The sequence below is a fragment of the Megalobrama amblycephala genome, linkage group LG15 (genome assembly GCF_018812025.1).
Source record: "Megalobrama amblycephala isolate DHTTF-2021 linkage group LG15, ASM1881202v1, whole genome shotgun sequence".
Lineage (NCBI taxonomy): Eukaryota > Metazoa > Chordata > Actinopteri > Cypriniformes > Xenocyprididae > Megalobrama > Megalobrama amblycephala.
The window spans coordinates 22582537-22606656 of record NC_063058.1 but is presented as its reverse complement, the minus strand read 5'-3'; the positions used below and the strand labels follow the sequence as shown (position 1 = coordinate 22606656).

At 36.3% G+C, this 24120-nt stretch overlaps 3 protein-coding genes across 15 annotated transcripts in view; all 3 read left to right on the top strand.

Moving 5' to 3' along the window:
• The first annotated feature begins 78 nt into the window (after nt 1-78).
• On the top strand, nt 79-11077 carry iqub (IQ motif and ubiquitin domain containing). The gene is made up of 12 exons (XM_048158647.1): nt 79-468; nt 968-1102; nt 1243-1410; nt 1484-1659; nt 5334-5489; nt 5574-5784; nt 6676-6851; nt 7423-7593; nt 7691-7867; nt 8804-9052; nt 10143-10328; nt 10729-11077. The coding sequence occupies exons 1-12, from the start codon at nt 276-278 to the stop codon at nt 10894-10896; spliced, it is 2166 nt and encodes a 721-aa protein (XP_048014604.1). The 5' UTR covers nt 79-275; the 3' UTR covers nt 10897-11077.
• Nucleotides 11078-11823: 746 nt separating this feature from the next.
• Nucleotides 11824-20421, top strand: slc13a1 (solute carrier family 13 member 1). Its single transcript, XM_048158656.1, has 15 exons — nt 11824-13770; nt 14061-14189; nt 14314-14450; nt 14537-14724; nt 14830-14869; nt 14977-15037; nt 15129-15286; nt 15445-15564; nt 16040-16135; nt 16851-16952; nt 17081-17175; nt 17266-17360; nt 18114-18275; nt 18357-18494; nt 18610-20421. Exons 1-15 carry the CDS (start codon nt 13672-13674, stop codon nt 18742-18744), a joined length of 1755 nt encoding a protein of 584 aa, XP_048014613.1. The 5' UTR covers nt 11824-13671; the 3' UTR covers nt 18745-20421.
• Nucleotides 20422-22832: 2411 nt separating this feature from the next.
• cadps2 (Ca++-dependent secretion activator 2) overlaps nt 22833-24120 on the top strand; it is a 193350-nt gene continuing 192062 nt past the window's right edge. For 10 of the 13 annotated variants that reach the window (XM_048159628.1, XM_048159625.1, XM_048159637.1 and 7 more), the window contains exon 1: nt 22834-23430. In XM_048159628.1, the coding sequence (XP_048015585.1) occupies nt 23125-23430 (306 nt within the window). In that variant the 5' untranslated portion in view covers nt 22834-23124. Of the gene's footprint in view, nt 23431-24120 lie in introns of all 13 variants that reach the window. The other 3 variants (XM_048159633.1, XM_048159635.1, XM_048159624.1) reach the window with 2 other exon arrangements.

Below are 24120 nucleotides of genomic sequence, written 5' to 3'. Positions count from 1 at the left end.
TACAAAAGCTTTGCGAATCGGTTCGACCGACTCGTTAAAAAGAATCGGCTCAAGAGATTGAGTCATTTGCAAAATCGGACATTATCAGTGACTCTATGGTTACCATAGCAGCGGCCAAACACTGTCAAGCCATTGTAAACCTAAGCTACTTTCTACTCTGCTTTTTTAAAACGTTAATAAAGATTTACCCGTCAAATTACTTTCAAGAATATCAGAGGAGAACGTGCTGTGTTTGAGCTTTAGGTTTTTGACCGTTTAGGTGTGAGAAATTTGCCATGTTAGAGCAGGAGAGTGAAACTGAGCCCAGTTGCGCCGCGGAGCAAAAAATGTCACAAGAAGTCATTCAGACCGAAACTGAGGACGATTATGATGCTGAAGACCAGAGACGACTAAACGATATAAACCAACAAGGAGGCGAAACCAACAAGATAATTTCATCCAGTGATGTTGGAAACTCAACAGCTACGGGTGAAACATAATTCTGGATTTTACCCCAATATTATACACTTAGAAAAAATGCTATGGTATTACTATGGTAAGCATGGTTGATTTGGGCATAGTATTTAACATGGTACAATGGTAATATCGTGGTTTGGGTATGTTTGTGCCCATGTACCATAGCAATACCCTGGTATTCTTTGAAGTAGCTTGGATAAGGGTTCTTATTAGTTTAAACTATCAACAACATTTTGTTAATTAATGCAAAAATAAAATATAACTATTAGATGGAAAAATGTTAGAAATGTTGCCTTATCAGCTAAGTGAAATACATTTGTTGGTCACACTTTAGTTTGGGGAACACATATTCACTGTTAACTACGACTTGAGCCTCAATAAACTCTTAACGTAATGCTAACCCTGACAGCAATGTCGGCACAGATCCGGCCCACATCTGGTCCGCTCCATTTCTTGTATATTCATATTAATTTTTATAATTCTAATGCATTTGTATTTCTTGTTCTTCCAGTTAAGATCTTGCTGATGCCAGAGAGGCACATGATAACCTTGGCCTTCACTATTGGCCTCACAATCCTGGATCTGAAAAAACACTTCAGCTTTGAGCTGAGGGTCCCATCAGACATCATACAAATCACTCTAGATGGTACACAAAAGATACTTGAAATTGTCCTTCATAGTAGAAATTGTGGAAAATTCAGACATTTCTGAGAATGAAAGAACATAATGATGCAAAAGAAACAAGTCTCTCTGATCTTTTCAATTTATTTGTACTTTTTTGTCTAGAAAAAAGTGTAGATGATGACCAGACGCTGATGGATATTGGCGTACAGCCACATGGGATGGTCCAGTTTGAGATGAGCTCGCTAGACCCGGAGAATTACCCCATAAGACCCGTCAAACCACAGCAGGAGTACAACATGCCGGATGTCATCACTGTCAGAGTGCAAACAGGTACAGTCAAACTTATAGCTGACTAAGGCATTATGAGGATAGACAAGTTTTGTGACAAGTTTCTGGCTTTAAGACACAGAGACTTTTCAGGATGTGGTGGTAGAGATTGAGAGAGCCACTCGTGGGAAGGCATTTCTGGGAGGATACCGTCATAAGTTGACCAAAGCTGAGTATCATCATGCTGCTGTACAGACTATGCGCAAGAAGAGGCCCGACAGGGGCATTGAGACCTTCAGCAGGGATACACAGGTGCACGCATACATACACACCATAAAATGGAGTGAAGGACTTCTGACGCAGTTAAGAAACCCATTAAATTGACAGAATTTTCATCTCATTTGCTAAATAAATAAAAAATAACATTTAACAAAACATAAAATAAACGTATTTTATATTTTATAATAACACATTTAATAAACAAAAAATTGTATATATATATATATATATATATATATATATATATATATATATACAGCTATGGAAAAAATTAAGAGACCACTTAACATTGATTTCTGAACTTGGAGTGGTCTCTTAATTTTTTCCATAGCTGTATATATATATATATATATATATATATATATATATATATATATATATATATATATATATATATATATATATATGCATATATGTGTATATATATGCATATATGTGTATATATGTCTAAAAAAATATGATTATTGAAAATATATATATATATATAAACAAATATATATATATATATATATATATATATATATATATAATTCAAAACATATCTAATTAAAATATAAAAAATAAATTTTTTATACAAACTATTTTTTATCAATTTTTATATACAATGTTTCAATACAATATGTTTATATTTTACAATAATATTAAAATACAAAATTTATTTATATATATATATATATATATATATATATATATATATATATATTTTTTGTGTATTAAATGTATTATTAGTAATTATTATTATTAATAATTATTAATATTATTATTTATTATTATTATTTGTTATTATTAGCTTAAAAACAGCTGATAGTCGGGGCTGATATATCCTGTCAATCAAAAGAGGGCAGGAAAATGCACTGCATTTGGGCTTTGTGTAAAGAAAATGCTAAGAAACCAGTTTGATGTTCAATATTAATAGTAATTATATGAATTAATAACATTCAGAAAGTTAAGAAATATTAATTTAATCTTCAGAATTTAGTTAATGTGTGTTAATATTAATTTGAGTAATGTTTGTTTATAACTGATACCAGTTACTCTGAAACAAGTTGATGAAATGGAGAGAATAAAGTTTTTATTTGCATTTCTTTCAAAATATAATAATTAAAAATACAACGATTAATTATTAATTATAAAGAAATAATCATTAATTTAAAAAAAGGTATAAAAGGCAGAACCCCCAAATGATCGGTTTCGTTGTCATTATCGGCAGATATCACTCTGAATAATCGGTTATCGGTATTGGTGGAGAAATTTGGTATCGCCGCATCTGTAATTTTAATGATATAGTGATTTTTTTTATTGTTTATAACACACACAAACATAGATACACAAGGAGTTAATCTTCATTAAAGTTAATCTTCATTCATTTTTTAAAATGACAATTGTTGAGAAATTTGTTAACCATACATTTTAATGATTTATCACTTTGAAATGTCAAGACAATTTAATTTTTAAAGAATTTTATTTATATAATATTTTGTCAAAATCACAATATTATTGACAAATTCAACTTGGAGATAAAAAAAAAGACAGCATATTTTATACTCTTGTAATCCAAAACAGGTACTACATATTTTAATACTACATTAATGTTTTGAAAATTTGGATAAAATACACGTTTCAATGATTCTATGTCTTTTTCATAAAATAAATACAGGGAGTGCAGAATTATTAGGCAAGTTGATTTTCTGATCATATTTTTTTCCCAAGCACATTTTACCAATTCCAATCCACATCAATCTTAATAACTACTATTAATATTGTTTTTAATCATTTATAAGTGATATATAATTGTTCATGAAGGCTAGAAATGAAAAATGCCTTATATTCAGGTGTGCAGAATTATTAGGCAAGTTTTCTTTTACAGGCAAAATGAGCCAAAAAAGAGATTTAACTCAGACTGAAAAGTCAAAAATTATTAAATACTCATGAGAAGGACGCAATACTAATGCAATACTAGAAATTGCAAAGTTAAAGCATGACCAAGGGACAGCAAAATGCTCATTGGGTCAGCGGGGTCATACAAAAACAAGTGGAAAAGAAAAGACGTGTTAACTGCAAAATAATTAAGAATTAAGGTGAAGAATTAAGTGTGAAACCATCAGGAACCCTTTAGTCTCCAGCGCCACCATTTTCCAGAGCTGCAACCTACCTGGAGTCTCCAGAAGTGCAAGGTGTTAGGATCTCAGAGACTTAGGTTAGCTAAAGAATCCTAAAAAATGACCTGCACTTGATAAGAATCACAAGCTGAAGTGTTATAAAATACATGAAGACTGGGTTTTAATAGGGCTTATAGACAGACAGCTTGAGAATGACTCCTGAAGGACCAGCACCACATCCTCTTGTACCACTGTTTGAAGAATTTATCCAGAATCTGGCAGTAAGTTTTGGAAGATCATTTTTAGTCCATCTCTGCAAGACAGACATTTCAGGATAAGAGATGGACTAAAAGTGAACTCAAACACCTTACTGCCAGATTCTGGATAAATTCTTCAAACAGTGGTACAAGAGGATGTGGTGCTGGTCCTTCAGGAGTCATTCTCAAGCTGTCTGTCTATAAGCCCTATTAAAACCCAGTCTTCATGTATTTTATAACACTTCAGCTTGTGATTCTTATCAAGTGCAGGTCATTTTTTAGGATTCTTTAGCTAACCTAACTAAGTCTCTGAGATCCTAACACCTTGCACTTCTGGAGACTCCAGGTAGGTTGCAGCTCTGGAAAATGGTGGCGCTGGAGACTAAAGGGTTCCTGATGGTTTCACACTTAATTCTTCACCTTAATTCTTAATTATTTTGCAGTTAACATGTGTCTTTTCTTTTCCACCTGTTTTTGTCTGACCCCACTGACCCAATGAGCATTTTGCTGTCCCTTGGTCATGCTTTAACTTTGCAATTTCTAGTATTGCATTAGTATTGCGTCCTTCTCATGAGTATTTAATAATTTTTGACTTTTCAGTCTGAGTTAAATCTCTTTTTTGGCTCATTTTGCCTGTAAAAGAAAACTTGCCTAATAATTCTGCACACCTGAATATAAGGCATTTTTCATTTCCAGCCTTCATGAACAATTATATATCACTTATAAATGATTAAAAACAATATTAATAGTAGTTATTAAGATTGATGTGGATTGGAATTGGTAAAATGTGCTTGGGAAAAAAATATGATCAGAAAATCAACTTGCCTAATAATTCTGCACTCCCTGTAGAAGCAATAAAACACTTGTGGTCATGTTATATTGTGAATATAATCATGCCTCATAATAACCTCAATTAACTGACATTATTCACTACCATTCAAACATTTGTTATCAGTAAGTTTTTTTTGTTATTATTAATGTTTTCGGCCTTGATGCTAATAGGAAATATTTATTGAAGCAATCAGCATATTAGAATGATTTCTGAAGGATCATGTGACACTGAAGACTGGAGTAATGATGCTGAAAATTCAGCTTTCCATCACAGGAATAAATTCCATTTTAAAATATATTCAAATAGAAAACAGTTATTTTAAATTGTAATAATATTTTACAGTATTACTCTTTTTACTGTAGTTTTGATCAAGTAAATGCAGCCTTGGTGAGCATAAGAAACTTCTTTCACAAACGTAAAAAAAAATACTAACTCAAACTTTTAGTGTAGATTCAAGTCTTATACCAATTTTAGGTTGCCGTCTGGACTGCACACTAATTTTCTTTTCCCTTTAACCAGACGGTTGAGTTGAAAAACCAGGCTCAGCAGTGCTCTAAGAACGCCTCGACTCAGATGACCAAAATCGGCTGTTTTGTGTCCAACATGGAGGACAAGCTCATCACCCCAGGGACTTACATCACTGCAGAGGAGTATCACGGCAAGAGACTAAGAGCTGTACGAATGTTTGGAGGGGTTGAGAGAGAATTGCATTCATTCTGTGCATTCGCTCTTCATGACAAATGCTTATGTTTTCCTTAGGTCATCACACTACAGTCACATGTCAGGCGCTGGCTAGCCAAGTGTTTCACAGACAGCTTGAGACAGGTTAAAGAGCAGCACATGGCATGGATGGAAAATGAAAAGAGAAGGAAGAGAGAGGAGAAAGAGCAGCAGATCAGAGATGAATATCACCGCAGGATGAATCCCGAGTCGAAGGGAGACTTTGATCTGCTTTATAATGCCTTGCAAAGTGAGTGTTTTTGTAGCTTATTACAAGCAGCAATGCACCACTAGAAATACAAAACTGAATTGCAAAAATAATGACTTTATTTTAGTCACAAGTCTCTCTGAAAAACCATAATCACACAGATAGCCCCGCCTCCAAAGCTTACCAATGATTGAGACAGAGTTGCTATGTCAGGATGCTCAAACAAACAGCAAGTTTTTTCCTTATCATAATAACTTTTTCAAGCTACTGCTTTTTCTGTCACATTACATTGCATGTGCAACTTTTTAGTCAGTTGGCGGGTTCAGCCGGCTCATGCTAATGAACTGGTTAAAATAAATGATTCACTGATTCACTTCCAGATGTCTTTGTTTTTGAAGTGAAATATTTTTAAATACTGTTGTCCATCACTTTTTCTCTGTTACACTGCCGTCTGTTCAAAAGTACTATTTTTATTATCAAGAATGAATTAAATCAATCAAAAGATATTAAGTAGCATAGCTTTTTTCAATATTGATAATAATAATACGTTTCTTGAGCACCTTAAGAGATTTAAACATTAAACATGAACCTTGAACAGTCTTACCGACCCCAAACCTTTGAACAGTAGTGTATATAAATTCGGTTTTTTTCTAGTTGTATTGGATGATTTTACATTCATTTTGTATGAATTTATCTGTTAAATTTAGCATTGATTGAGATCATTGTTTTTGTGTCAGATAAATACTGATAAGATGGCAAAATGAGTTTTAAAACTTTTAAATATTTAAAGTTTTTTAAAAGCTTTGTTGTAGTTGACTATATTGTAGTTGGGATGATATTTTCATGGATATGGAGATATCTGTGTTGTAATGTGTGCAGTGATTTGGATATAAGTCAGTGTGATGCTCCTTATTCTTCATCTCTGTATGTCAGAATGGAGGATAGAGGAAGTGGAACGCATCAATGTCACCTTATCTGGTGCGGAGAGAAAGGCAGCGCTGTGCGCTCTACTGGAGCAAGAGACCCAGTTCATCTCCTCCATAGAACGGCACAGAATGGCTGCCGGCACGAGGAACCAAGATAACGCCATACAAGCCTTCCTCAACAAGGTTGTTGATCTTTGCTAATCGGCTATCTCATCATGAGCATGCTGTATTGCTTTAGAGCAAAACCATTGTTTGTTAAAAGTGCAAGAAAGGAGAAATTCTGAGATGACTGAAAATGTTTATTTGATTTTGATCCAAATAGAACATACAGTAATTGTTATAATATTACTTTCAATAAATCTGGGTGGCAGAAGATTCATTTGGTTTAGTATTTTGAATATTGTTGGCTCATAACTTTTCGCCATTGTGTCCATTGTGTAAGGCGCTTAAACTAATGTGCTGCAGTAGAAATATCAGTGTAATAAAATGCGTTGAACGTCACTTTGCAAGTGGCTAATGATAACTAACTGATAAGATAGATCAAAAGTCAGAACAGACACACTACTGTAGTGTTTGATTTACCTCCTCTATAGCAGTGATTCTCAAATGTCCCAGATTTACATTGGCCATAGATAAACCTTGAAAGCAAACATTCATTTATTTTAATGTTTAGTTTATTAAAAATGATTGCAATAATGCAAAACACTGAAAAATGTCAACATTTTAAAGACTTTTGTTTTTGACTTCTTCTCAGTCTGCGGAGCCAAAGAGATGGCGTGCATTTGACGGGAAGGTGACACAAATGGACACACAGTTCACCATCAGAGCCAAGGAGCTGCGAGATCTGTACAGTAGCATCACGCAGGCTCAATTCACAAAGGACGAACATCTGGATGTGCTACTCACTCTCAAACACACCGTAAAGGCCAGTTCCAGATCTGTAATCCAAAATACACAAAATATAAACACTTTCCTAAACACTATATGTGCTCATCTCATTTTTAAAATGTACTTGTGAACAGGAACATAAATGTAAGCTTACACAGGATATAGTGGACTTGATTGACAGGGAGATGGACCTGCTGATGAGGGGTGTGAAAAAGAGCAACCTGGACGGGTTGAGAAAGAGGATATCCACCCTCTTCCTTCAGTACATCAAAACCCCTGCGTTCAACCCTCAGGTGTCCAAACTTCTACGGGTATGTGGCTAAAGCAGTGTTGTAGTCGAGACTAGCTCATTCGAGTCAATTCCAGAAGAGGGTTGAGTCCAATTCAAGACCATGTCCACATGCTCCCATGTATATGACAACATCAAGACCATATTTTCAGGTACATTTAGGGAAAATGACAAATGACACATCGTCCGAATCGGCATTAGCCAGGGAATAAAATGACATAAAGCATACAAATTTTGGACAATGTTTTCAAAAGTTATAAGTGTTTTTGCAAAAATCTCTGGAACACAAGGTGGTGCTGTGTTCAAACTTCTCAGGTACCTTCAGGACATTCTGATGATGATATGTACCAATTTTTGTGAAGATATGTCAAATTCTTTAAAAGATATTGCAATTTATGACAAAATTCAAATGGCGGACACATGAATCTTCAGATTTGGCATGACCCAAGGAATCCATAGACATCAAGATCATGATTTTCTGAAAAAATGTTCAAAAGTTATTGGCCAAAAGAGCCGTTATTCAGATCTTATGACCTGTAGGTGGCACTGTTCCCAAATTTGGTATGGACCCTCAGATCCTGGTTCCGATGAAGCATACCAATTTTTGTTTCAATTGCTCAAAGTTTGGCCGAGATTGTATTTTCATGGTCTTGGTCCTTGAGTCAGAGACCATATTTTCATGGTGTTGGTCTTGGTCTAGGTCCTCAAGTCCGAGCCTAACGCAATATTTTCATAGTCTTGGTCTTGGTCCAAGAGTATGAGTCAACCTTCTTCTGGTCTGAACTTGGACTTGAATAAGCTGGTTTCGTCTACAACACTGTGCTAAAGTTCACCCTGTACTTCAAAGTTAATGTGAGATTAGCTGTAACGTCACTTCCAGTTCTAAAGACATTGAAATACAACTTAAGTTTTGGTTGGCTTTCTCACTCTTTGTAAACAACTCTAATGCTCTCCACAGGTGCCTCAGGATCCTGCCGACCTGAAAAAGAACATCTATTTGTGTCGTGGCTGTAATGAGTATCAGTTATCCACTGACTTTGCTCTGAAGACTAACTCATCCGCAGTCGGCCTCTGTCGCCGCTGTATGGAGTTAGACAATGAGGCCCGTCAAAGAGAAGACTTATCTCTCTACAAGAACATTCTCAGGTGCTTGCGTGACACTGAGGCCGAGTGCAGCCCAGATGCCAAAATCACTTACCTGCTGCAGGTAAAGTTTATGCATGTGTTGGTGATTCATTTTGAGGGTATGGAAAGAGCCGTTCAATTTCCGCGAAATCTGCCTTTTTCCTCTGCGCCAGTGAAAAAAGTAGTTTTAAAGGTGCTGTAGAGCAATAGATTATATGAAATATGTCTATAAAAATGCCTATAAAATTTGAAACATGCTTACTTCTGTCCGTATATGATCTATGATCCACGTGACGAGTGTTGTTAAATTCATTGCGTCATTCCGTGCAGAGACCGTTGGTCTCAAAGACACTGTTGGTCATGTGATTTCAACATGGCCGCCACCATAAGAAGGGACCACCCTAATGTAGAATAAAATGGCTTTTTCTAGGTTGACTTTTTCTGAAAATGACTAAAGTGCATCTCATATGAGTCTGCATGATTTTTTTTAAACATATCTGTCGAATGTACATTTTTTTTTGGTGGAAAATGCGGGAAACAATTGCTTAATCCACCTTTAAAGGGTTAGTTCACCCAAAAATGAAATTTCTGTCATTAATTACTCACCCTCATATTGTTCTACACCCGTAAGACCTTCGTTCATCTTCGGAATACAGATATTTTTGATCTTAAATCCGAGAGGTTTTTTATCCCCCATAGAAAGCAATGTAAGTACCACATTCAAGGTCCAGAAAGGTAGTAAAGAAAGACATCATTAAAATAGTCAACATGAGTACAGTGGTTCAACCTTAATGTTATGAAGGGACGAGAATACTTTTTGTGCACAAAAACAAGATAAATATAACAACTTGATTCAACCATTTCTTCTCTCCCCTGTCATTCTCCTGGTTGAACCACTGTAGTCATGTTGACTATTTTAATGATGTTTTACTACTTTTCTGGACCTTGAATGTGGTAATTATGTTGCTTTCTATGGGGGATAAAAAAACTCTCGGATTTCATCAAAAATGAGATGAAGATGAAGATGAACATAGGTCTTGGAACGACATGAGGTTGAGTAATTAATTACAGAAATTTCATTTTTGGGTGAACTAACCCTTTAAGAGGAATAGAATAAGTTGAATGGAACACCAAGTTCATGCTGTGCTCAAGACATTTACTGTCCTCATTAGGATCAGGACCTGCGGTACCTGGTAGATGTACTTTGGGGAGCTCAATCCGCTTTGAGCGGCTGGAAAGACCTTCATGATTTAATGCTGGTGCGCTGGGAGAAGCATTTGGACTGGAGCCCGTGGAACTGCATCCTCCTCACGAAGGACGAGGCGGCTGCACATTTGAAACTAGAGAACATCGAGAAGGTACTGCGGCCACAACTGCTTTTGAATGTCTTTCACACTGAAAATGATTAAACGTCAAAGCGCAACTCAGTAAATTAAATAATAACAGATATTTAAGAACTATTAGTGTAATCTAAGTATTGAAACTAAGTAGAGTAAAAAACTTTTAGAGGTAACCAGCAGATGGCAGAGTGAAAACCTGGTGTAATATACAGTATAATAAGGCTTTAGTCAAAAAAATGAAGGGTCAAATTAATATATTACATAAAACTTTATAGTCGTAACTATTAAATGTACACCTGGAAAAGCTCCATTTTAGAGATGGTGTTTACATGTAATGCATATACAGAACACATTTGTCTCTGCCACCACGCAAAACTATTTGTGCCACCATACAAAAGCACGCTGTTTTCACTTGCAGGCATACGATGTGGTAGTTATCCGCAATGTCAAGCAGAAACACACACTGGCCAGGAAGTACTTCTCTCAGATACCTGCGATGGCCGAATATCTGCACAATGCTGAGATTCAGCCTGCTGCCCTCGGCAATCTGCTGGTCTCCAAGCCCATCACCAAGGCGACCAAGTAGAATCGCTAAGAGGTTACCCACAATCCTGCGGGGTGCTCAGGGACTTCTGCTGCTTTACTATTTCTCAACTTCAGACAGTTTAGAGGTCTAAACCTCTTTTAGCATTCTTCCTCTAGATCATTTATCGAATTTGAATATCTTATATGGTAATTAAAACCAGGAGTTGCTGGGCCTCTCTCTGTTTTGTTTTCCATTCATTTGGATCATTCATTAATGTTAATTACTTATCATTTGGCAGTAATTGTGGAAAAAGTTTTATGATTTTTCATAACTTCTTTGGTATTTTGTAAAATACTATTTGGTTAACCAAGCAGCAACACTACAATCCTGTGAAAAATGCCGCATTAGCATGTTTTCCAGTGTTAAACTTGATACAAAAGCTGCATATAAAAGTGAGATTAGACAGACAAAAAAAAGTAGATTATCCCTCAATGATTACTCCATAATGCCACACAAGAATGAATTGAAACGTTATTTCCGGGAACACTTCGAAAGCCTAAAACACTCAAGTTCAAGAGGTTTTAATTAGGCCTTTGCAAATGATATATAGCCTAGATCTAATCAGGAGGTGAGCAATCTAAGATCTGCAATTATAGGAAAAGGTCAAGAACCTCCTCCTGCGTTTCCTTTTGAACAAATGTGAGCGAGACCACCAGCACCACAGGACTAACGGCTAAAAAGAACGACTGCAGACTGCTGATATAGTAATGAAAGGTTTGAGTTTTATTTTTGTCTCTCCATGACGTGAGTTTATAAAACAAGCTTAATAAAATTGGTTTTATTAGACATTTTGGCTTATCATGTTCTTTGGCACAAACCCTATCTCTGTCTTTCTGTGATCCAGTAGGGAACAATAATGATACTTAATCAAACTTCAAACCTGGACAGAACTGATAACAAAAAGGCAGCTAATTGGGTAGAGGATAAATGTGAAAAACAAGTTGTCAGTTTATTGTTGATTGGTTGTTGTGATGCAGATGAAAGAACTTTTTTTGTTGAATATAAGAGGAATATCAGCGTTTTTCATATAAAAACACAATCTTTTGCAGGTTCCTGCATCTTTAAAAACTGTAATGGTTACTGTAATCCTACTTTAACAAAGAAAACACTTTTGTTTGCTGAAATGAAGGTATTATGAAAAACTGGGTGGGCTCTGAGAGCAACATGATGTTGTTAGGTTATTGTTCGATCTTTTCGTTTAAGTGTATGAATAAAGTAAGTCAAAGGTGAGTCAAGACTTTCTCCATTATTTTTCCCACCAGTATTGTGCAATCTTTTGTAATCTTTGAACACTGGAATAGGCTTTTGATCTTTATAATGCTCATATTGATAACTAATTAGTGGAGTTTTATGTAATCTCCGATAGAGCTCTTCTGTTTGTTCCTTGAGAAAGCTTGAGGATTGCGATTAATGTGTAATAGTGCGAGGAATAAAGTGAGTGTTTTGTAAAAACACTGAGCCCAAGTTATCCAATGATATTTCAAGGAAACACCATTTTGCATCCTTGGTAATCCTGACTGTGAAATGACAATTGCAAAGGGAGGTCATGAAGTCATAACTTCAATAAGCTTCAACTAACCTCAACACCTTCAGACGGATTTGACATTACAGCTGGTCATAGGCCAACTCCTTGTAACTTTTTCCACTGGATTTTCAAGTTTTCCATTGGCACATTTTACATTATATGATTCACAAAGTTATGGAAGCCTTTTTCTGTCTCAGTTAAAAATAAAAGCAATTGTAAGATAAAGATTAAAGTAAGAATTAAAGCACAACTGTAAGAAATAAAGTTGCAGTTGTGAGATAAAGTCGCAATTACGAGAAATAAAGTTTAATTTGTGGGATAGAAATTTTGCAATTGTGACATACAAACTTGTGATTATACATAAATAGTCACAACTTTAAGAAATAAGAATGGCTTGGAATTAAATAACAATTGTGAGATGTGAAGTGATTACAGGAGAGTCGCAGTTATGAGATATAAATCCACAATTATGAGAAAAAAATTGCAATTGTAAGAATTAATGTCGCAATCATAAAGTCACAATTGTGAGATATAAAGTCAAAATTATGAAAAATATTGTAAATAATAATTTTTATTTTATTTTTAATTATTTTTATTGCAAGCCAGAAATGAACGTTCATAAAAAATTGCTAGCATTACAGTAAAAGCTTGAAATAAGAGTTTATATATTTTTATTTTAATGTATTTGTCTTTTTTTATATTTTATGTTTCCATAAACATTCCTCTTCCTCCCACTGATCAACTCTAATTCTTTGGAAACAAACCCCAGTACGGATTATCGCCTGCTGTGTGATTTCTGAGAGTTTGTGTTTATGAAGTCTCCCAGGTTGTTGTTTAACAGACCCCAGTGCAGCGCCAGATTAGGGCCCAATAAGGGAAGCGGTGATGACGTTTGCTGTTAAGAGAAAAAGGTGTGAATTCCAGGTCATTGTCTGTGGCAAAGTCTCGTGTCAGTGGGTTTAAGTTTATAATGCTTTTGCTTTTATAACCTCATATGCAAATTTGTTGTTAACTTTGGTCATAAAATGTAAATATAAACGGATCAGGTTTGGAGGGACTTACACAAGCTATGAGTGGCAGGAGTCTAATCTTAAAGCTTAATCTCCATGGCCATAATGCTTTATGACATGCCCGGAATGGACCAGTAACGGTGGATGCGGATGGCACCAGGGCAAAGATTAATCAGCGGCACATTATTTAAAGGCCATCATAAGACAAAGTCCCTGAGTTGACTCCGTTTCAGTCACAGGATGAGGCAGCTTAGATGTTCTTGGAGCTTTGTGAAACCCTTAATCATCATCAGCACACCACTGGCATTACTACCGCTGCCACTGGTCATCAAAACAAAGGTTAGACATACTTAAACACTTATGTGTTTCTATCAGGTTCTATTCATTTTTTGTTGTGAGTAAAACTAATGTAATGAAGTAAGAATAATGAAGCAAATTTTGTATTTTCTTTTCTTATATTATATTGCACATTTTCTGAAATACTTTGGCACATCCTTGTTGCCTTTTGAAATGCCTTTAAAAATAACTGTCTTTTTCTCTCATGTCACTTTCAAACAAAAAAGACATTTTTTGGCAAAAAGACATTTTATCTTCTGAATGGATATAAACACTGATATCATGTCCACTAGGAAGCAGAATGTGCGTACATCCTGATATTAATGGCTGTGTACTGGATGACGGAGGTCTTGCCTCTGTCTGTGACGGCACTTCTCCCCGCACTGCTTTTCCCTCTTTTTGGCATCATGAAATCCTCCCAGGTACACTCAGCTAGTCGCTTTACTCTTGGGAAACAATCTCATGGAAACCTGACTACAATATTTCTGGACTACTAATGTGGATAACTACTGCAAACACAAGATCTGACCGGCCATTTTTCTTTAGGTTGCATCTACATATTTCAAAGACTTCCATTTGTTGCTTCTTGGAGTCATCTGTCTAGCAACAGCCATTGAGAAATGGGGTCTTCACCGAAGAATTGCCCTCAGATTGGTGACTACGCTTGGAGTCAACCCTGGCATGTAAGATTTTTATTTTATTTTGTGATGTGTTATGATGAATTGACTGATGCAAACACTGCTTGTTTACTGTGAAATGTGTTTCACAGGTTGATGCTGGGGTTCATGGTTGGCTGTGCTTTCCTCTCCATGTGGTTGAGCAACACCTCAACTGTGGCGATGGTAATGCCAATTGTGGAGGCAGTGATCCAGCAGGTTTTGAATGCAAATGAAGAGGCAAGCAAAGACCACAAGGGGGCGTTAAATGGCATCGCCAACCCTGCGCTTCAGCTTGAAGGTAAGCTGGTGCAGCTTTCATTTAACTTGAGTAATAAATTATCATTTTAACCTTTAACCTTCTAGTTAAAGGTGCAACATTTAAGCATTAAACATTTGTTTTCAGATATTGAGGCCCAGTATGACCAGTCTGAGAAGATAAAAAGGTGAAGATGTATAAAATTAAAATCAAATTTTAACAAAAATAAAATGCAACAGACAAAAGAAAATGGATTTTTAAGACTGAATGAGATTTTTTTTTTTACTCTTATAGCATTGAAGCAGGCATTACAGAGCCAGTACAGACAGCTCCTGAGGAACCAGAAACTGTTAAGGTCAGTAAAACACGCACACTGACATTAAACGCAAAAACACAAAATCCTTCTCCTTACCTATATATAAAATGGTATTTCTCAATATTTTCAGGCACCAACTCCACCATATAATGGGAAGTACAGAACACGTGAAGATCACATGATGTGCAAAGGATTGTCACTTTGCATTGCCTACTCCTCATCCATTGGGGGGCTGACCACATTATCAGGAACATCCACAAACCTCATCTTTGCTGAATACATCTATCAGTGAGTTCAGTACTTACCTTTAAACTGATGTGTGAAAGTATATTAGTATTAATTGTATTAATATATACTGTTCCCTTTATTTCTACTATATTATCTGATTTGGTGAGTCTAAACCATCTAAACTGTGCATGTTGTGCACTTTTATGACATTTCCTCAGGTACTACCCAGACTGCACCATCATTAATTTTGGAAACTGGTTCGTGCTTTGTCTTCCCATCTGCATAATTATGCTGATTTTGTCATGGCTATTCCTGCACTGGATGTTCCTCGGATCCAAGTGAGTGATCGTAACGTCTTCTATTCAATAAGTCGTTCCCTGACCCCTCTATGTCCCTCATTCTTACTCTTCGTCTTCGAATTTCATTTAAATTCATCATTTCAAATCACGCTTCCATTTGCATTTTTCCCACCTCACCATTTCAGCTTCCTCTACATGTCTTCAATCTTCTTCTTCCTGCTCAGCATCTCATTCACAGCCTCCTGATCTCATCGCTCTAGAATAATCATGTTTTATTGAGCAGACTTCTTCAAGATTTTCTTCTTTCCTGATGAAGAATCACTCACAGAACATGGACGCACGGCGTCACGAAAAAAGATGTGATTGTTCGTATGCGTAGCTTAAATGGATTTTTGTCATATACAGAGATTTTATTCAATTCTTCCACTCATTAAAATTAACTACATGTATGCATTGAAATGGCAGTGATTGAACCAAACAATAAAAGTATATCTGCTTCTCCATCCATCTCTAGCTTTCGTGCCAGTCTGTGCTCCAGACAGCAAACCGAAAAGGAAAAAATCACTGCCAAAGTGCTTCGGGATCAGTACAACTCACTAGGGCCCATAAGGTTGGAACTCTTTTTTAAAAATTTTTTAGAAGGCACTTAAAAGTGTGAAATGTACTTATTTTTTTCCAAATATATAATGGATAAATAATGTATTTGTCCCCATGTATTGTTCAACCAATGGCATGATTTTGGGTTAGGTTTTTTTTTTTTCTCCGAACAGTGGGAGTCCTATCCCTAACACTTATCCTTACCTTTAAATATTATAGTAATATAAATAATATATTAATTATGTGTAAAAGTGTACCAATTTGGTAAATTTAGAAGGATTCTGAGACCTGATTATGTCTTTATTATTTTGATTAGTATCATAGATGGGTTATTTCTTTTTAAATCTAGAATACACCACACAACCTTTAAAACACTAGGCAGTATTCACTAAATGAGTGAGGATCACTGACTACCATACTTTTAAGTTGTTCTGAACACAACAAACTCACTCAGAAACATGCATCTCCTTGCTAGGAGATGCATCACAAATGAAAACAATATATGTTTTAAAATCGTCACAAAATATCAAAACATGTTAGATATCCTGTGACTAGATGGATTTCTCTGAAATCTGTCAACTTTGTCTGGTAAAATCTGCAGAACTAGTGTTGACTCCTCCAGACTGCAAATTGGGGCAAAAGTCATGTAGTGTATTCCAGTGTTTAGGGCAATGAGATGCCTGAGTTGCTGACCATTTCTCTATATTAATGTTTCTCTTCTGATCCAGAGGCCAGGAGATTATCACCTTGATCATCTTCATTCTGATGGCAATATTGTGGTTTACGAGAAACCCAGGTTTCATGCCAGGCTGGTCATCACTGTTCCCTAAGTGAGTGTATTTATATTTTCAACTTCTTTTGATGTAGATGTACAGATAACTACTGCACTTTCTCAAGTCATTGTTTTCAATACTTGCATTTAGACATCTTATTTATCCTTTGTATGTTATTTCTTCAGTTACCCAGGTTATGCTACGGATGCCACTGTAGCACTGTTGCTGGGTTTCATGTTCTTCCTCATCCCTGCACACAAACTAAAAGCAGATCACTACGGTACAGCTTACTCATTTCCTTTGTGCAAGTGTAAAACCCTTCACTATCAGCAGTTTTGTTTCTGATTAACATTATCGATCCCTGTGACAGAGGCCTTGATAACGTGGAAGGACTTCCAGGCCTGTATGCCATGGGAGATCAGTCTGCTCGTGGGTGGCGGTTTTGCTTTGGCTGAAGGCACAAAGGTAGGATCATGATTTAATGGAAACTCAATTATATCTGTAAGAAAAAAAAGAGAGAGAAATGAATATAAAAGTGCAAAACCACATTAATAGATGAATCAATTAATGGTCCTCTTTAACAAACCTAGATTCAAATTGTTCCCTTTACTAATAATCTTAAACATTAATTTCCTTTTAAAAGAAATAAATGAAAAGACGGATCACATCAAAGCCTCATAACAGCATGCAGCCCATTAACGTTGCGAGGAGAACAACAATTTTACTGTGTCACCCTCTGTCTGCTTTGACGTTCCATTCAAGCTAATTACATGCCTCCATTATAAGACTGGCACTGAAGCACGTCATTTCAGCATAGCGGTTCCTTCTTCATGTCAGTCGCAAAAACTGGAAACAAGAGCGTCTACTTCTTAATATTCTCTTGGTGTAGGTGGGCTGGGGTGGGGTCTTATCATCAAGGCTCCAGCGCTGTTTTGATCCAGACACCCAAATGTCATGGCAAGTCCAGTCTTTTAAAATCTTCAAAGCAGAAAGGGTGACTACTGTGCTGCATTCTCCATATGCAATATCGGGCTGTCTGGATGCCATATCTTGACAAACAGCTAAATTACGACTCCATACTCTGTTGACAAGCATACAAAGAGATGTTGGTACATTTATGAAAGCAATTCCATTTGACTTCATGAATATCTTGGTTGGACACTTTCACTCACCTTTTAAAGATGATCTGACAAGTTTCCGTTATTTTTCACCCGACAGATTTCTGGTTTATCGTCTTGGGTTGCTGAATTGCTGACTCCCTTGGGAAGCCTTCCTCCTTTAGCCACTGTCACCATCGCCAGCCTTATTGTTACCTCTATCACAGAGGTGGCCAGCAATGCTGCCACAATGACAATCTTTTTGCCTATACTGGCCCCCTTGGTACGTGTTATTTCAATATATGTAAAATATAATGAATGTTACTTTCATTTAACTTTTTTGGGCTCTTATCATCTTTGTCAGGCAGAGGCAATTGGAGTCAACCCTCTGTACATGCTGATTCCCACGGCCCTATCTGTGTCCTTTTCGTTCCTACTTCCAGTTTCTAATCCTCCTAATGCCATTGTCTTCACATATGGTCATCTGACAAGCATGGACATGGTGAGTCCCTATGATTTTGTTCCTTGCAAGTATTTTGCTTTGTAAATTTCATAACATATCCAAGGTAAATACTTATATAGTAACTAAGCTTTGTATGGTTTCCTTGTCACTATAGGTGAAGGCAGGGCTGGGCGTAAACATTATAGGCATTCTTACAGTCCTATTAGCTCTCACAACATGGGGAACACCTCTGCTTAACCTGGACACCTACCCAGACTGGGCACCAGTGGTAAACAACACTGGAGTATGACCATCACTGTGAAAATTATAGAAATGTGAACAGTGTAGTTTTAAAATTACATGGGATCCCTCGCAGTTGGCTGAACTGTTGACAGGGCAAAGTCCACAATCCAGATGTTTTACTTGTTTGGATCACTTGGACAAGAAGGCATGACGAGCTTGCCTTTACAAATACATCAGACTGAATGGTTTGGGTTCCAGGAGATGTTCGGTTTGAACGTCATTGTTTATATGTTTTTGTATTATAAGCAGTTTTAATAATCTTTGGCCTTGTTTACACCTGATATTAAGAAGCGTTTTCTTCAATCCAGTTACAAGTGGACGACACTAGATACAGGTGTAAATTGTGTCTAAAAGGTTTTGAGCTTGGTCAAATGCGTTCGAACAACCACAAAAGACCCCAACTCTTCACCTATTGACCTAATGCGTAAACATTATGCATTAAACGTTGTCAGCTGAAGACCTAAATTTGGTTTGAAGATGAAAAACGTACCAAGCACAAAGTTCTCTTACCATTCCTGATTTCTAACATGCATTCTTGCAGCTGTCAGAGCAGAAACGGAAGCTGATGTTCGCTGTATGTTTTTCTTTCATCTCCGGTCACGTACATGTGTAAATTGCGTGAGCTTATTTTGTTTATTAGATCAAAAGATCTGAAAAAGCCCATACATTTACCCACTACCCTCCCCTCAAAGAAATCAAGACAGAAATGGTCAAAAGTGGACAAAAGAGAAAACAAAGATTAAAACACCAGGCATAAATGGGAATGTGTCTCTCTCATCTATTTGTGATCTGATCAACCAAAACACATCTTAATACCAGGTGTAAACAGGGCCTTTGTGATCATTGTCTCAAGTCTGTGATTCCTTTTGCTATTTACTCTTTTGAGAGGTTCAAAGAGACTAGTAAAAGCTGTTTAAAACAGGATGCTTTGGTGAACAATGTATGTGCACAATTCAACAGTGCAATGTTTATACAAAATGTATTATATAAAAAATATTTCTTAAGCTTTAAGCAGAATTTGCATGACAGGCTTAGTCCCGTCAGTTAACATAGCACTTAATGTTTTATATGATTGTATATTTTTGTTACACTCTAGCATGTACATATATACAGATAAGTGAACTGTATAAGTAGAATGTTGAAATTACATTGTGAACAAAAGAGATCAAAAGTAGAGAAAGACAAAAAATGTTCAACTTTAGACACTGACTTAACACAAACTTGCACACAACAGTGGCTAGCAAATAATAGCTGTTGATTTTAGGTGAGTTACTCAGCTGTTTGGCTTCTTGCAAAAAGTGGGCATTTCTAGCTTTTGCCCCTGTTGAGTTTCAAGGGCGTTAGTCAGAGTATTCTATGTTTTTTTTTGTTTTGTTTTTTATAGTAGTCAACATTTGAAGTGGATCAAAACCTTTCATCAAAGTTGCCTAAAACCTTCTTCTTAGAACAACTTTGATTAACTTTTTTGATCCACTTCAAATGTTGACTACTGTAGTTCAAAGAACATAGACATATTTTGTTTTTAAATTTACAATGTGTTTTTGTTTCAATACTATTTTAAAATTCACCTCACAGAATACTGCACTTTGAATGGAAACTCAGCATTGAGTTTGGTTAACATCTATTGCTCATATGTGCTTCTTGTGAGATGTTTCTTGTTACGACTAAAACTGTGAGACAATTACTTTCTGTCTGTGTGTTCTTTGTGTGAATTATTTGTCAATATGAGTCCATGTGGACACAACACAAAGACAAGTCAGTCTGGACTGGACTGGACACGTTTTTCACTGTTTTTGCAAGAAAAAACATTTAAATAATATACAATCAGAACCATTCATAGTCATCATGTTATAGCTGGAATTCATACTGACTTTAAAACACAATGCTTTGAAAAAACTGACATCTGTATCAATGTTAATTGAACTGTGCACTGGGTGGATTGTCTCTAATTACTAAATCCCAAAATTAAATGTTTTGACAAATCTAGTCTGGGTGGCAGCCTTATCAAAAAGATTCAAGAGGCAGATTAGCTTTGATGAAATGAGGTTACAGAGAAAAATTGTCATCTATTTGTCTGCAGTGGAGGCTTTTTGGATACAAGTAATGCACACAGAAACAGCACTGAAAGTATCTATCTTAACAAAATAATTTCTTCCCATTGTAATTAGGGGGAAAATGGAATAATAATAAAAACATAAAAGACTTTAGACCTAATTTAAAACAAAATAGGATGCTATAATGTGCCATCTGAATGGGCTTGGGTTAATATTTGTTCTCAAAGTGAGGCAGTGATGAGAACTAATTCTGCAAACCACCCACGTTATGAAAATTCATGCTTGGATCCTGCAGCCATTGTAATTCAAGGTCACTGTTCGGTTGTGTCTGAGGTAATGACAGCCTGTCTAAAGGGTCTAATCTTATTATGTGTTATTTAATACTTATTTCTTATATACTTAATTATGGTGCAAGGACTATTGAGTTTAACAATTAGGAATAGCTTTTCTCCAAGACCTTATTGTGAGTCATCATCACCATCATATAATTTCTCCCTGGGTTCATGGGTCAGCAAGCTGAATATGAACAGTGGTTTGCTTTTATCGTTAAGATATTTTCCACATAAAATGTCTATGATTTTAGGTGGAAAAGTCTTTTTCCATTGACACTGGGTAAGGTGCCTTTTCACTGTCTATGACCTGTGACGAGTGTTGCATTTCGCCCCCTAGTGATAGTCGTATAGTAAACTCACTTTATTTCTGAAGCCACCTTTTCACCCATACAGATGTTTTTGTTGACCTCTCAAATAAAGGAGCGCAACACTAGGAGAATTTACTCTCCTTTTATCGAAGATAATTGTCTGTTCTTCAGAAGAAGGAAGTGTTTTGGTAAAGGCAGACAAAAATTGGGTTGTATACTGGGCGGTCTGAAAAGGTTAAAAAATTTAAACGCGCCTGAAACACAATTTAGATCTAAAAATCCTGCATTCACAGAGGGTAGCAACTCTGTGCAACTCTCCATTAGAAATTAATGACTTCTGGTTCATTGTCAGCAGTGAAAAGGTTGCTTTAGTCAGGGCAGACACCATATTTAATTATCTGTGAATAAAAATGAGGCTGTGAAGTGAAAAACATTACAGCCAATGTATCCTACATTTTGTAATGGCTGTAATGTTTTTCCACTTTGCTGTCAATCATTCAATTGATGGAATATTTCAAAACAAACTAATCTTTAATCAAAAGAACTTTCCTGGGGTGCGTTTCCCGAAAGCATCGTTGGTGAACTATGGTCGTAAGTCCCATTGAACTCTATTGGTAACGACTGAACTTGTGACCATAGTTCGCTTTGGGAAACGTACCCCTGGTCGGCTCCGATAGCCTAGCTGTTAGTGTGCCGATATGGTGTAAATGTTTTCATGGCGACCTGAGTTTGATTCCCGTCTCAAGGTCCTTTGCCAATCCTGCCCCCCTCTCTCCAACCAATGCTTTCCTGTCTGCTCTCTACTGTCCTCTCCAAAAAAGGCACAAAAAGCCTATAAATATAACTTTAAAAACAACAACAAAAAATTTTTACTGTTCCAGCCACAACCTGCAAGGGACAACAATCCAATGATCCAATCACTTCCCGGAGGACAAAATCAAGTCCTGCCCTACTTTTTTTTTCTAGTTTGAGAAGCTATTTCACTCGGATATCCATAACAATAGGGAAGAAAAGACTATCACAACTTTCGTTTTATGCTGACTTTAAATTTTATTTCTTACTGTTGCACAGCCAGGACGTTTTATATATTTTTTGTGAATTATACACTAATTAATATATGTATTTGTAAGTAAATAAAATATATTTTAGTTTTTTTCTACTAATGTTTATCTTTTCTATCTATAAATTTCCTGCCAATGACTTGAGAGACACATTATGCACAAATAACTACAGCTTGTTTGTCATCATTGATTTTGATAATCAATCAAAATGAATAGGTGCGACGCTGAATTTATGAATATCAAAGCGCTAAACAAATTATTTTGGTGTACAATTAACATGAAAAAGCATTAAAGTTGTATCGGTATCCACAGACTGCACCTTTAAGAAGGGAACCTCCCACGTGTTGCATGTTGTCAATGCCACAGGTTGCCTACCTGTCTCGCATAACTCTGCACTAACCTCCACACGCTCGCGCTCTCTTCACGAGAGAGAAAAAAAAAAGAATGTGGCTCAATCCAACCGTCACCGAATCGTTCTCGGATTGACTCCGCCCTCAAAAGTCTCGCGACTGACACATTTTGACATTCTCTCAGAAAAAACTCCGCTTTTGTGGTCGAGGTCGTCAGAAACCTCTCGGGTTTCCTCGCATTTCCCACAGCTGTGAGGAGTTGTCGCCTCTTGAGTGTCGACTATGCTGGACCCGTCCTCCAGCGATGAATCTGAGGGAGAACTACCACCTGAGGACGAACCGCCCGTTAAAACTGGGAAACCTGTTAAAAAGAGTCCCAAACCCGAAAAAACGCCGGACGCCCCGCGAACCCAAACCAAGGAACCGGTTCCTTCGCCCGCTGAGGCGGACAAAACCGAGCAGGAGAGACTTAAGAAAGAGGAAGCGGAGAGAAAAATTAAACTACAGATTTATGTGTTTGTGTTGAGATGTATCGCTTACCCATTTAACGCCAAACAGCCCACAGATATGGCTCGCCGTCAGCAGAAGGTGAGTGACCGTTAATCCACTGTTTAGAATATTTCGCGCTTTAAATTAATGCGCGCGTGCCGCACTTTCCTTAGCCCATTGATATCGCCGCTTCTTTATACAAGAGAAAATCACTTTTTACAGGTTTTAAAAAGATTTATAAGACTGACAACTGCACATTCTTGAGCATCACACTTTAGGGTGACTCGAAAGGTGTTTGTTTACTGTGCTCATATCTGTGTCAGCTATCAAACTATTTGGAAATCAAGCTAAATTGTTGAAAATAGTGCAAGTAAAGGTTAGTGTCACGCTTTATTGCAGATATTTTGAAGTTAGAAAATTTTTAATTGCTTTTGTGTGTGTGTGCAAAAGATAGACTTCTTTTAACAAATCCTTTTGTTGCTTAAAGCAACAATGGAATAAAATTAATCATTTTATTTATTTAAAATGTGTAGTGAAATTGAGTGATGTTAAGTAAAAAAATATTATTCTAAATATGTGTAATAGATTTTACAATAACTGCAACATGACAGTCTAATAGAATTTACTCTTCTTAACTTTACCTACATTCACCTGTAATGTAAACTCTAAAGTACTTTAATGAATAATACATATAAAAACATATAACATGACAGCTGCAATATGCACAATGTTCATCAGAGCGTAAATAGCATTGCATACAAATATGACTTATTTATGATGTAAGAAAAA